This window comes from Gopherus evgoodei, chromosome 3 (genome assembly GCF_007399415.2).
Source record: "Gopherus evgoodei ecotype Sinaloan lineage chromosome 3, rGopEvg1_v1.p, whole genome shotgun sequence".
Classification (NCBI taxonomy): domain Eukaryota; kingdom Metazoa; phylum Chordata; order Testudines; family Testudinidae; genus Gopherus; species Gopherus evgoodei.
Genome location: NC_044324.1, coordinates 22,460,109 through 22,474,083, shown reverse-complemented (window position 1 = coordinate 22,474,083; position 13,975 = coordinate 22,460,109). Strand labels below are relative to the sequence as shown.

The following is a 13,975-nucleotide window of genomic DNA, read 5'->3' as shown; positions in this document are numbered from 1 at the left end:
GTACTAAAAGATGTGAGGCTCTCAACTTGACAAAGATGATAAGAAGAAAAAGAAAGTAGTATAATGAGAGCTTTAAAAAAAAAAAAAATCAAGCTAGCATTTCTTGTAGGACCAATAATCAAATTCCGTAATTTAAAATATTTTAAGAACGTCCACCCATCCCACCATCTCTGAATAGTTTGCTTTACCTGAAGGGTGTGGAAAGCACTGTATTTGGAGTCTGAACAACTTGTCTCTGGGGCGTCACTCCAGAGAAGTCACTCTCATGGAGGGGGGTATTAAGACCACCTTTCAGGGGGGTATCTACGTTCGTCAGAGCCATCAAGTTCTGGGCTTCCTGTGTGACAGACAATATACAGAGCACATTACCAGGATTTCCAAAATCAAACTCTGCTGTGCAAGTTTAATAGACCTAGAGTGAAAAAATAGGTATGAATGCTGAATAGTCATTTAAATGTCAAAGTCTTTTGTTGAAATTGCTAAAAATTTCCTAATTTTAAGAAGAATACACTGGCTACTTACATGTCTTACAACACAGCTGAGTATTTTAATCTTCCTTAGTTGCTACAGTGAGAGAGTTGCTTAATATTTCAGTTTTCTTCAGTCTAGGTAGATACCACAGCTAAGATTTTCAAAAGTGATCAGTGATTTCTGACATGCAATTAAAGACACTTTAAAGGCACTGATTTTCAGAAAGTGCTGTTCTCCCACCCTCTGAAAATCAGGGCCCTTTAAGGTGTTCTATGTTCATCCAAAAGTCATCAAGATCATAAGGCCATATCTAGACATAATAAATACACTTCTCCAAGAGGCAGTAGCTATGTTGAAGGAAGAATTCTCCCATCGACCTAGAAGTGTCTACACCAGGGCTTAGCTCAGCATAATTATGTTGCACAGGGGGTGAAATCTGTGTTGTAGTTAGTTTGACTTAACTTTGTATGGTAGACCAGGCCTTAGTCACTTTTGAAAATCTTGGTATATGCCTGAAATAAGTCAAGAACATTTTCTTCTCACAAAGATTTTATCCTTTTGTCTTAAAGAAATGAGACAACCCTAAAGGTGAACACAGTGGATTAAACAGATTCACACAAGAACTGTAACTGTACAACACAATCATGAGCCTTCTATTCTAGTATCCTGCCTCCAAAAGTGGCTTAGATGTGAGGTTTGAGGCAGATGGCACTTCCCCCCCACGCTAAAGTACCTAATCACCTGGTGGGGAGATGCTGCAGGAATGGATGGCTGGTCGGGTCAGTTCCTGGGAGAAGCAGGGGCCCACAGGGTTCCTGCCTCGGTTGACATACTGCCTCCCACATAGCACTGGTGAAGCTGGAGAGTAACCTGCTGGTCCCAGCTGACAGCAGCACCACCTTGGCCCCGGCCTGAGTCCCAGCTACTGGCTCAGCACCCCCGACTTCCTGCAGCAGCATATCTCTACAGTGCTCATGGTACTGGTGAACCTGGGAGTGCCAAGCTCTGCCCCCATACCCACAGTCCACGCTGCCCCACCCAAACTAAAAGAGGTACCCATTCTCCCTGCCTGCAATCCTAGCACTTATGAGCCCTGCTCTCTTCATTCCAAGGCCCCTCAGATCATGGTGGGGGGTGTTGCAGTGTCAATGGGTGTTACAATTCCTTCAAATTTTTGCAAGTTTTATTTTAGCTGCTATGATTTATACTCTTTTTGAGCAGAACTGTGAGATAACAGGAAAGGTGCTCTAGGAAATCAAATTACTACTTTTGATACTTGGACTCTTGTTATAACTATATTGATCAAAGCCCTTCTACTTGATTACTTGTGTTCTTATAAACTATAGGATTTTCATCCCTTTGTGTGGTCTTACTAAACTATGGAGTGGCATAACTTCTTTTCCTTCGCTTAGGGAGGCTTGCTAGGACAAAGTCTGAGTACCCTTGCTCTAGTACAGCACAGAGCTTGCTCCATACATTTATATTTTACCTGCAGGATCCTGTCCTGTGCTGCTGGAGTTTTGGGCGTTCTAAGGGCGATGCTGTTGTTGGTGACGTTGTATTCAGACAAAAGGGTGCTGGAAGCAGAGTTTGTAATTCCAGACTCTTCAGCTGTTTGACGTGCAATCTCGCTTGCCTGGCCTACTTTCACTACTTCCTCGAGCTCTGTATCTGAAATCTTTCAAAGGAAACCAGTATTAAACAGTGAGTTACATTTGGGAGAATAAAGTTCTTACCGGCAGGTATCAAGAATTACATACCAAAGGAAAAAGGTAGCACTTTAAGAATACTCTCCTCTCACCCAGCTCAAGCAGATACTCTACTCCTACTTAATGCACTGGCTAGCTGCTTATTCTATGCATTAACAAAAATAAACAACCTGTCTGACATGTATGATCATAAAAAGGTGCGACATTGAGAGGTCAAAAGGTACGGTACATGCAATGGCAGAGCAAGCTTCCCTGCCCTGCCAACGTATGTCAGTTCTAACCACGGAAAAGCACCTCTATGGATGAGAAAAAAGTTCCGTCTATGCCTGTTTGAACCTCGGTCTCTGTGACAACTGTGGTGCGCTGGGTACAGAACTGTGATGATTACACTCATTTCACACAGGCCACCAAATATCCGACAGCTGGTAACAGTTTGCATCTGAGCGACAATATACCTGAGGAGCTGGAAGCACTAGTTTGCTTCTTTTTTTAGTAAACTCTGACACCCCACTGGTCTGAAGAATAGCCGAAGGCAAATCAGATTCTTTCTTCCGTTTCATATGCTGTTTGTCTTTTTTGCGCTCTCTTCCTTCCTTCTCCCTGTCACAGTGGACAAGAAAGTCATTTAAAATACTCAGAACTGATCAGGAAAGGAAAACTGGCATTTCAGAGAGAGACAGAAAATCCTTTGCTCTAGCTGGTGAAGGTGGGATACGCTGTAACAAATCATATTTCAGGAAGAGGTAGCAGCGGTGTGAATCAGAAGTCAATTGATAATATATGGATTGAAAACCATGCAAAGGAATGTCACATCTGTAAACAACAGCATTTAGGAAACAGTTAGTGGACATCCATTGGTGCTAGACAGCACACCAGTGACTGCAGGGAGAGGGAAGAGCACTGAAAAATACTAAGAAGACCCCACTGTAAGCAAGCAGGACCTGCCCTTCCTCTCACAAGTGGTATGAGGAAGCTAGGGAGCCATGGGAGCTTAGGAAATAAGGTTCTGCCCTTGGAGGATAGTAAGAGAAGCAGCACATGAAATCTTGCATGGGAAGTTGGGGGAAGAGATAGTAGGGCATGGAGCCAGGTTTCAATCTGTACATTACACACACTTTTTTACACAACACTTGAATTTGGAGCTATGATTCCAACAAGCGTTTCTGGTGAAGCCACTCGAGCTTCCTTCTCATCATTCAAAATCACATGACCCTCTTGCTGGAACCGCAGCTCCGTAATTCACAGCTGTCTACTATTTCTACTGTATACAATAGATCGCCTCAACTAGGAATTAATGAAAAAAAATTAAGTAGATTAGAGCAAGTAAATCAAGTTGGATGGATTGTTGGATCTGCCCACGCAATAGAGAACAGCTGGAAGAAGTAAGTGGAAGTGAATTGTGGAAGTACAAACAACATCATGCTGGCTAGCTCTGCTGTTCCATTCGACAACATGCATGTCACTTCTCAAGCGCACATTTGCAGAGACAATTTTGTTAAATAAAGAAAAAGTACTTGAGCAGATTCTAATAATAATAATATAATTACATGTGGCACAATGGCAATAAAACAAACTAACACAGTATTGCTGTGACATGTCAAAGCTGCTCTTACAAGCAATTTAATAAAGCCATGTTTTGTAGGAAGAAAAATCAGTCATTTCTCTGATGAAAACTAAAATGCAATTATCTTATTGATGTAAAAATATGACAGAGCGAGGTGATGCAATGGTTTAAATCCTTTAAAGCCTTTAAATTCTTAGGTTCCAAGGAATTAAAAAAAAAGAGTTTGGGAGCCTCATTCTTGTGTCCAGTCGACATTTTTCCACATAATTAAACTGACAAAATTTACCAAGACAAGCAATCATAAGAGACCTAGAACTGAAGAGAAAGGGCCTGCAAGTCAGAATCAAGGTGCACTGGCATATACCCAGTGAGGAACATACTTTCCCAGACCAGGCCTATGTTACATGAGCACTAAAAGTTCACTCATAAAACTTAAAACAAACTTACGATCTTAATTCTCCATCCAGGTCTTGCTGACGTAGCTTCCTGAAGTCTGCATCCAGTGCCTGGTAGTTTTCCTCCAATGTATCATAAAAGCCAGGAGCAGGCTTCTTTTCAAATGGGATTTCTGCATTGTAATCCACACCTCTCTTCTTTTTCCTTTTCTTCTGGATCTCTATCCCCGCAGCTCTAAGTTCCCTCCTCTTCTGGAGAGCAGCAAGACGTCTGAGGAAACACAGTAAATGCTACTTAATTCAAAGTTAATGCCTCCTGTACAATAGTCACCTGCTAACATCAGATCATACTTAGGGATGAGATATTATTTATAAAATGTATGGACCATAATAGCACTGACATTATTAAATGTTTATATTCCAGGAGCACCCAGATGCCCCAGTCAGGCTGCAGACTCATTGTGCTAGGTGCTGTGCAAACACATTCCAAAGATACGATGACCCAGCCCCCGTTGCCCTGAAAAGTTTACAATCTAAAGCACTGATCCTGCAAAGACTTAAGTGTGCTTTACTTTGTACATTGCATGTAGTCCCAGTGAAGTCAATGTGAGTACTTCTATTGCACCAGTGTAAGCACAAACAAGTCTTTACAGGAGTGGGGCCCAAGAAGACGAGCAGCATATGAAGGACAGGAGGGGGGACACCATATACTGCTGTTATAGACACATTTGCACATTCATTTTTATAATCATTCTAATTAGATAAAGCAAAGTGACAACTAATCTCATCTTTCTTTCACACATCATCAACTTGATCATTTATTTTTGGCATCTCAGCAGAGGTGGGTCGTGAAGAGAAGCTCAAAGAGGAGAGAGCTGAGGCTTCACAGATCAGTTCGGGGAAGGGATTCCATGTGAAAGGGGCAGAGGGAGAAACTAAAAACTCAAGAGACAACAGAGCAGACAAGTGGAAGGGATGTCTACCTAGCTTCTTCAAGCTGCTTCTCTCTTGCTTTTCTCTTGGCCTTCTTTCCCTGAGTATTAGCCAGACGCGCTCTAGCTTCAGATAGCATTTCAAGTTCATCTGCAAAAAGTATAGAGAAGGAAGGTTACCAATTTTTCACGTTATATTGGGGAGCTGGGAGTTAATATTAAGATCAGAAGAAAACCTTTAAAAAGATGCCAGGATCGGTGTGCCAGCATGGATTCCCCATGCCCTCTACATTCTCTCTTTACAATGAACACACACGAACAGATGAACACAAGAGATCCAGCCACCAACCAGATGAACCAAACAGATCACAAGAACATTCATAATGCTGGCAATATTTTACTGATGTACAAGGCTGTTTAAACTGAAATCAGAATATTCCTAGTGAAAGGGAGACCTAGCACAATAAAAGAAAACAATTTCATTTATATTTAGGCCCACACAATAATGATGAGTGACCTATTATTATGACGACAGGAACATGACAATTGAGAACAGTCCTTATTCAATCTTCAGCCTGGGCACCTTCATGGACTCCTACCCCTCCTGTCTCAAATATCATTGGTGTAACATACAGAAGAATTTGTATTGGCATATTTCAGTAATGATTCATCTAGGAGATATTAGCTGGTGTGAAGACACAGAGAGGAGAATCGCCAGTGGAAGGGCAGTAAATAGCAGAAAGCCAGGCAGTGAAATAAAAAACCAGCCATCCAAGAAAACAGAGGTGACAAAGAGACAGAAGAGAAGGAGGGGAGCAGATCCAAAGGAGGAAGGGGACCATATGAAATTGAAGAAAAGACAAAGGAAACCTGAAAGATGACAGTGAAACAGAGCACCTGAGGCAGAATACAAGATCAAGACTGTAGGAGGAACAGAGATAGGAGCCTGAAAACACAGAGAAAACAGAAGAGACAGGATGAAGCAAACAAAGGCCAAAGAAACTGCAAGAGACTGAACTGTTAAAAAATACTGATACATGTAACACATTATTAATTTACCTTCATCCATATCAATAGGATCTGGACGGGCTGGTTTTGTTTCTGGATTTGGATCAATTTCACCTGGTTTCAGTTTTCGAGGATCATCTGCAGTTTCTTCCTCATTGTCTCTCTGAGCAGCTTTATCCCTGTAAAGATGTACCAGCACATTCAGGTGATATGACCCACTTTATGAAACTGGGGAAAATGTGTAACTAACTCCTGAAATCCCAACCCCCAAAACTGCCCAAGAAATGCAAGCCAGTAGTTCACAGTAAACGTTACAGACACTTACTAACTGCAGAGAAGAATTATGAATAACTGAACACTAATATTTAAGCCACTAAAACAAAAGCATTACAAATTAATAAAAACTGAAAGAGAGGCAATGAAACATGCAAAGTGGACAAGTCAGCACTAATGAGGGTGTCAGAAGATAATTCACCTTTTGTGGGCAACAGCAGTACATGGAAAGATACTGATAATAGAGAACTGCTGCAAGACAAACCACCCTACATCTCACTTGTTACTTCTAACCACCAACAGCCCTAACAGAAGCTTGAAGGAGAGGGAAGAACTGGGCCTGCTAGAAACCTTTGCCAGCATAGGAAATGGGCCAGTCATTTCTCTCTCTGCCTCCCTCCAGGCCACCAGGGACCAGAAGCCTTTCCCATAAAGCTAGGTAGCCCAACCTAGCAGTCTACAGAAGGCCCAAGCCATTGGAAGCCCTTCCAGCTGCAGGACCCATGAGGAGGAAGAGAATACCTCCAACACAACCAGCAACCTCCTGATGTCTATGTAACAAACGACAAACATTTTCATGCTATTTATCTTCAGCAAAACAGAGTCACTTACAAAAGAAATTCATAGTGCTCCAAGCACTGCGCAGCTGTTCTTCCAATGATTGGAGCAATGGTCCTCCACTGGGTTGGCATTAGCTTGGCCAAGTGTAATAGTTTCTCCTCTTCTTCCCGTGACCATTCTGTCTTTTTGATACTTGGGTCCAACCACTCGTACCTGTTACACAGCGGTAAAATTAAAAGAGGACATTTCTGGGACAGTTTATGCCAATTCAATTGTGAGCAAGTCATATTGCTTCCACACACCATTATGATGGGATTTCAGAATCTCATCCTGGATATATATGATCTATAGCTACATAAAAATGTGTATTATATGTAGCACTTTCATACATATAAAGCTTTATGTTTTGTTCTCATTTGTCATACAGATCTTCCCATCTCTCCTCATCCTCACATTTTTTTTGCCAAAAGACAGGATTCACAAAACTAGTCTTTACTAGTCATGTGGTTTTACATGCCATTTTCAAATGGTTAAAAGAAATGGTGGAGAACAATTAAGGCCCTGATACTGTAAATACTTAAGCACACACTTAACTAAGTGTGCAAGTAGTTCCGTTAGATTATGCTTCCATTAAGTTTAGCATGTGCACTTCGGTGTCTGCAGGACTGGGGCCTAATTCTCATATGGATTTGTTAGTACATGTGTGTTAATTTTAAGGGTTGGGGAGTTTTTTGGTACACATTCAAATTTAGTACTGGAAAATAAAAAAAGGGAGGCTAAACTTAATGGTCTGAAAGCCTCTTTACATTAATACAAAGAGCTTACTTAAAGTGAATTTTCTTTCTGACAAACATCTCATTAAAATATGTAATTCACATTACAAAGTGGTTATTTTGAACTAAATTTTCATAATGATCCTGTATCTTCAGTTTATGTGATATCACTGATGTCATCTGTAAAGTGAGTGGCTTTCTATTTTTGCTCATGTTGCTTTCAAGGAATATGAGTTTATGATAGCTGCAGAAGATGAAATCAAGTAAGAATCACAAAGCTCTATCTCCCTCCCCTGGACCTGAACCACTGACAAACTCTATAGTAACTTTTAAATTCACATGAACTATGGATCTCACTTTCCCACTACTATGTTCTCTACTTACCATCTGGCTTTGCATTGTTTTGCTGATTTTCTGTGCAACAAGGAAGCAATACGAGACCACTGGTTTTTGCCATATTTCATCACAGCTGCTTTAAGAATTTCATCCTTAAAACAAAAAGAATTCTTATTACGATGAGTCATTAGAAAACTTTATCAGAGATGAATGCTTGCTTTGAGCTCTGTGAGGAGAGATGGAGGAGAGGGTTTGACAAGGATGGTAGCCTGGTAGGAAGGGCAAAGGAACCCTCTTCTTCCCAAAATATTGCTCTCATCGAAGATGAACGAAGATGTAGGGCTGTTTTACCAATGTCATTAATCTTACCGCTAACATTTAAAATTACTATAGCTGAAAGAGGTTAGCAAAAGAAAATTATTCCCATTTAATTTGGGTATTTGATAGCACTTGGTGAATGGCCAGTTTCATTGTTTCTCCTGTACAGTAAGTTTCCAGGGTTGTGTGGATCCTTCACACAACAAGGATGGTGAGAAAATATTTTTAACAATAGGACATGGTAAAAGCACGGAAACTGGGGCATGTGTGACACCTAAAACCACTTTCAACTTTTTTTAAATTGAGTAGATTTCAAGTTGGTGATGTCCCTTTAATTGGAAGTTTCAAGTTTGCAATGGAAATTGAGCCAACCGCCTAAAAACCAGCAAGCTTTGAAGGTCCTGAATAGAAGAAATCAATATCAAGACAAGCACTTGGTTGCAGATCCAGTCACAGTTAGAACTGTTTATTTTTTGATATTTGCATCCTAAACCTAAGTATGTTTCTGTTCTTGCATAGTTCATTTAATACAATACATGGCAGATTATCAGCCATTTCCTATTGTCAGCTTTGTTTGGAGATAGCAGACATGATGATATACATGTGTAGTATGAACAAAGTGTTGTTAGGAACACTTGTTTTGTGACAAGGTAACCGTAGACACACTTAATTTTACAGTTTAATGGCAATATATTACTTAGGAGTGCGAAAAGTTCTTGTACCAAACCTGAACAACCAATGGCATATGAAATCTATTTATGAAATCTCTCATTTGCAGGTGTTTCAACTGGAACAGCTGCAGACCCTGAGAAGACTTCAAACAAAGAAAAGAGGATATGATCTTCAAGTGTCATGAAATCTTCACTACAAGAATTCAGTAAACATCAGCTCCAATTTTCACAGGTTTATCTCACAATAAAGTATCCATTAGGGCTGACACTACATCACTACACTACATCAGGACTGACACTACATCACAAGAGCAGGCGTGAACCATGACTTCCTGATGGCAAGTGACATAGTGAAGATAACTTCAAGACACTGGAATTCAAACCTGGGTTGAGACAGAACAGCTTTGTCTCAGAAAACAAAGTTATAGAAGCATCAGTCCCATGAAGGAGAAAGAGCTTCATGTCCCCAAGCCCAAACTTCACCTCTTCTACAGAAGCCATAATTTTCACTTTTATTATAAGAAGTTAGAACCCCAAAATTTAGGAGATTATGGAAGAAAGTTATGGACCTGTTGCAGACTATTCTAGCATGGAAACCATAAAGTGCATACACTGGAACTGTGGCCAGAGAGTGAACAAAAGCTGAAAAACTCAGTTACCGTTTGAAGTTTTCCTGGGATCAGATGGCATCTTTTCCTAAGGGAAAGTCTACATTACCGCACTATCCTGGCACAGATGTGCCCCTGTAGTGCATCTGGTGAAGATGTGTTATGGTGACATGAGAGCGCTCTCCCATCAGCATAATTACTCCACCTCCAAGAGAGTTGGAAGCTATATCAGCAGGAGAGTGTCTCCCTCCGACATAGCGCAGCGCAGACATCGCTTTGAGTCGATGTAACTTATGTTGCTCATGGGGGTGTTCTTTTCACCCTAACTGAGCTGAAAACAGAAGACTTGTTTTGTATAGAAAAAAGCACACAAAATAATCAAATAAGTGATCTACTATGTGCTCCACAAATGCTCATTATAGCCTAGTCCAGGAGTCTGCAACCTTTCAGAAGTGGTGTGCTGAGTCTTCATTTATTCACTCTGATTTAAGGATTCACATGCCAGTAATACATTTTAATGTTTTTAGAAGGTCTCTTTCTATAAGTCTATAATGTAATAACTAAACTGCTATTGTATGTCAAGAAAATAAGGTTTTTAAAATGTTTAAGAAGCTACATTTAAAATTAAATTAAAATGCCGGACCCCCCTCTCCCCCCCAGACCAGTGGCCAGGACCTGGGCACTGTGAGTGCCACTGAAAATCAGTTCACGTTCAGCCTTTGGCACGGGTGCCAGAGGTTGCCTATCCCTGGCCTAGTCTATACAAGAAGAGTATCCATTGCCAACAATAGAAATTTGCAGTTAAACTATGTTCAGTGCCAGTTCAACTGCACAAAGTCGTTTTTCCTCATGTACACAAGCCTTCAGAGTGTATCTGGCTTCAACCGTAGGCTGCTGAGTTTTGGTTTGGGATACTACAGGGGAATATAATTGAAATGAAAAATTCTTCTCTCTATATATATCATACTTCCATCTCTGCTGCAAGGTTTCATTTGCTACAAGTTAGCACCACAGTAATACCATTGATAAGATGTACAAATAATCACTGGTAATTTTTTGCATGACCATCATTTAGCTACTCATATGTTTATTGTGAACCAATCACCACAGTACGGTACCAAATACAAACACTTGCTTTGGTGTCATCCTGGTAGGACTCATAGACTCATAGACTCTAGGACTGGAAGGGACCTCGAGAGGTCATCGAGTCCAGTCCCCTGCCCTCATGGCAGGACCAAATACTGTCTAGACCATCCCTGATAGACATGTATCTAACCTACTCTTAAATATCTCCAGCGATGGAGATTCCACAACTTCCCTAGGCAATCTATTCCAGTGTTTAACTACCCTGACAGTTAGGAACTTTTTCCTAATGTCCAACCTAAATCTCCCTTGCTGCAGTTTAAGTCCATTGCTTCTTGTTCTATCATTGGAGGCTAAGGTGAACAAGTTTTCTCCCTCCTCCTGATGACACCCTTTTAGATACCTGAAAACTGCTATCATGTCCCCTCTCAGTCTTCTCTTTTCCAAACTAAACAAACCCAATTCCTTCAGCCTTCCTTCATAGGTCATGTTCTCAAGACCTTTAATCATTCTCGTTGCTCTTCTCTGGACCCTCTCCAATTTCTCCACATCTTTCTTGAAATGCGGTGCCCAGAACTGGACACAATACTCCAGTTGAGGCCTAACCAGCGCAGAGTAAAGCGGAAGAATGACTTCTCATGTCTTGTTTACAACACACCTGTTAATGCATCCCAGAATCATGTTTGCTTTTTTTGCAACAGTATCACACTGTTCACTCATATTAAGCTTGTGGTCCACTATGACCCCTAGATCTCTTTCTGCCATACTCCTTCCTAGACAGTCTCTTCCCATTCTGTATGTGTGAAACTGATTGTTCCTTCCTAAGTGCAGCACTTTGCATTTATCTTTATTGAACTTCATCCTGTTTACCTCAGACCATTTCTCCAATTTGTCCAGATCATTTTGAATTTTGACCCTGTCCTCCCGAGCAGTTGCAATCCCTCCCAGTTTGGTATCGTCCGCAAACTTAATTAGCATACTTTCTATGCCAACATCTAAATCGTTGATGAAGATATTGAACAGAACCGGTCCCAAAACAGACCCCTGCGAAACCCCACTTGTTATACCTTTCCAGCAGGATTGGGAGCCATTAACAACTACTCTCTGAGTACGGTTATCCAGCCAGTTATGCACCCACCTTATAGTAGCCCCATCTAAATTGTACTTTCCTAGCTTATCTATAAGAATATAATGCGAAACTGTATCAAATGCCTTACTAAAGTCTAGGTATATCACGTCCACCGCTTCTCCCTTATCCACAAGGCTCGTTATCCTATCAAAGAACGCTATCAGATTAGTTTGACACGATTTGTTCTGTAGAGCCCTCAGAGAAGAATCTCTCTGAAAGTCTGAGAAGGTAGGAGAACACAGGGCTTGTGAGATGGAGGGAAATGCTTGTGGTTATGATGTTAGGATATGACCAAACTTTAGCTAACTGAAGGACCACATAATTGCTTTGTCAGAAATGCTTCTTACCATAGGAGAGCAGCCTATACTTAGTCTCACCGTTCCTGATAGGGAGAGATAAAGCATTCTGCAGAAAGAAACACTTTGAAGCATACAGGGACCCATGCGGCTCTGACCCCCTGTCCATGCAGCACTCTCTGAACCCAGCACATAGAACAGCTCCCAGAATACAGGGCTCATGTGGATATGAGTCTCCTGCTCATAGTGCACACTGGGGACCCAAGCCTGCAGAGGAACCGGCACTCAGTGCAGAAGGGGCCCCTGCTCATTTCTGCACACTGGGGACCACTGCCAGAACACGGGTGTTCACGGGGTTCTGAAACCCCCGGTTATGCTGCACACTGAGAACCCCAGTCTGCAGCAGAGTGAGCTCCCAGCACACAGGGCCCAGGTGGATCTGGGCTCTCGCCCATTCTACACACTAGGTACCCTACACTGCAGAGGGGACAGATCCCAGCACACAGGGCCCAGGCGGATCTGGGCTCTCTGCCCATGTTACACAAAAGGGACCCCCGACTGCAAAGGGGACAGTTCCCAGCACACAGGGCCCATGAAGATCTGGGCTCTCTGCCCACGTTACACAAAAGGGACCCCAGCCTGCAGAGGGGACAGTTCCCAGCATATAGGGCCCGGGCGGATCTGCGCTCTTTGCCCATGCTATACACAAGGGACCCCAGCCTGCAGAGGGAACAGCTCCAAGCACACGGGGCCTAGGTGGATCTGGGCTCCCTGCCCACGCTACACACTAGGGACCCCGGAATGCAGAGGGGACAGTTCCCAGCACACAGGGCCCATGAAGATCTGGGCTCTCTGCCCATGTTACACACAAGGGACCCCAGCCTGCAGAGGGGACAGCTCCCAGCACATAGGGCCCGGGCAGATCTGGGCTCTCTGCCCACGCTACACACAGGGACCCCAGCCTGCAGAGGGGACAGCTCCCAGCACATAGGGCCTGGGCAGATCTGGGCTCTCTGCCCACGCTACACACAGGGACCCCAGCCTGCAGAGGGGACAGCTCCCAGCACATAGGGCCTGGGCAGATCTGGGCTCTCTGCCCACGCTACACACAGGGACCCCAGCCTGCAGAGGGGACAGCTCCCAGCACATAGGGCCTGGGCAGATCTGGGCTCTCTGCCCACGCTACACACAAAGGGACCCCAGCCTGCAGAGGGGACAGCTCCCAGCACACGGGGCCTAGGTGAATCTGGGCTCCCTGCCCACGTTACACACTAGGGACCCCCGAATGCAAAGAGGACAGCTCCCAGCACACAGGGCCCATGCGGATCTGGGCTCTCTGCCCATGTTACACACAAAGGACCCCAGCCTGCAGAGGGGACAGCTCCCAGCACACGGGGCCCAGGATGATCTGCCCCCCCCTGCACACTGGGGACCCTCAAGTATTAAGCAGGCGGGGGGGCGGGGAAACGGGGGGAGAACCCGAGGCACAGAAAAGTATCTCAGAGTCCACGCTGAAAACACCCTGTGCGCATGCGCAAGACCCCGCCGCCGCCGCTTCAGCGCATGCGCTTTGCTGTCCCTTCTCGCTGCCGAGCAGACGCTTAGCGGGCGACCCTGCGGCTAGGCCCCAGGAGTGGCAGCGGCCCCTACCTCGGTGTTTCGCCACACGCCCCCTTTGATCATAATCCGCGGCATCTTGGCAGCGAAGGCGAGCGGGCTGCGGGAGAAAAGAGACGATGGCGGCGTAGGAGAGACACCACTAGTGTCTCCACGCTACGGGCGGTTGAGATTCTGCGCAGGCGCCGTTGGGACAAGGGCGCGGGGAATGTGTCAAAATTCCGAGCCGAC

The 13,975-nt window shown here is 43.6% G+C and overlaps 1 protein-coding gene across 1 annotated transcript in view; it reads right to left on the bottom strand.

The window, feature by feature from the left end:
* CDC5L (cell division cycle 5 like) overlaps nt 1–13,954 on the bottom strand; it is a 48,854-nt gene extending 34,900 nt beyond the window's left edge. Inside the window, exons 1-9 of the mRNA XM_030555245.1 lie at nt 13,778–13,954; nt 8,071–8,174; nt 6,965–7,126; nt 6,131–6,258; nt 5,123–5,222; nt 4,192–4,410; nt 2,636–2,780; nt 1,961–2,149; nt 189–337 (exon numbers count right to left, since the gene is read on the bottom strand). Of these exons, the coding sequence (XP_030411105.1) occupies nt 189–337; nt 1,961–2,149; nt 2,636–2,780; nt 4,192–4,410; nt 5,123–5,222; nt 6,131–6,258; nt 6,965–7,126; nt 8,071–8,174; nt 13,778–13,822 (1,241 nt within the window). The 5' untranslated portion in view covers nt 13,823–13,954. The remainder of the gene's footprint in view (nt 1–188; nt 338–1,960; nt 2,150–2,635; nt 2,781–4,191; nt 4,411–5,122; nt 5,223–6,130; nt 6,259–6,964; nt 7,127–8,070; nt 8,175–13,777) is intronic.
* Between the last annotated feature and the right edge of the window lie 21 nt (nt 13,955–13,975).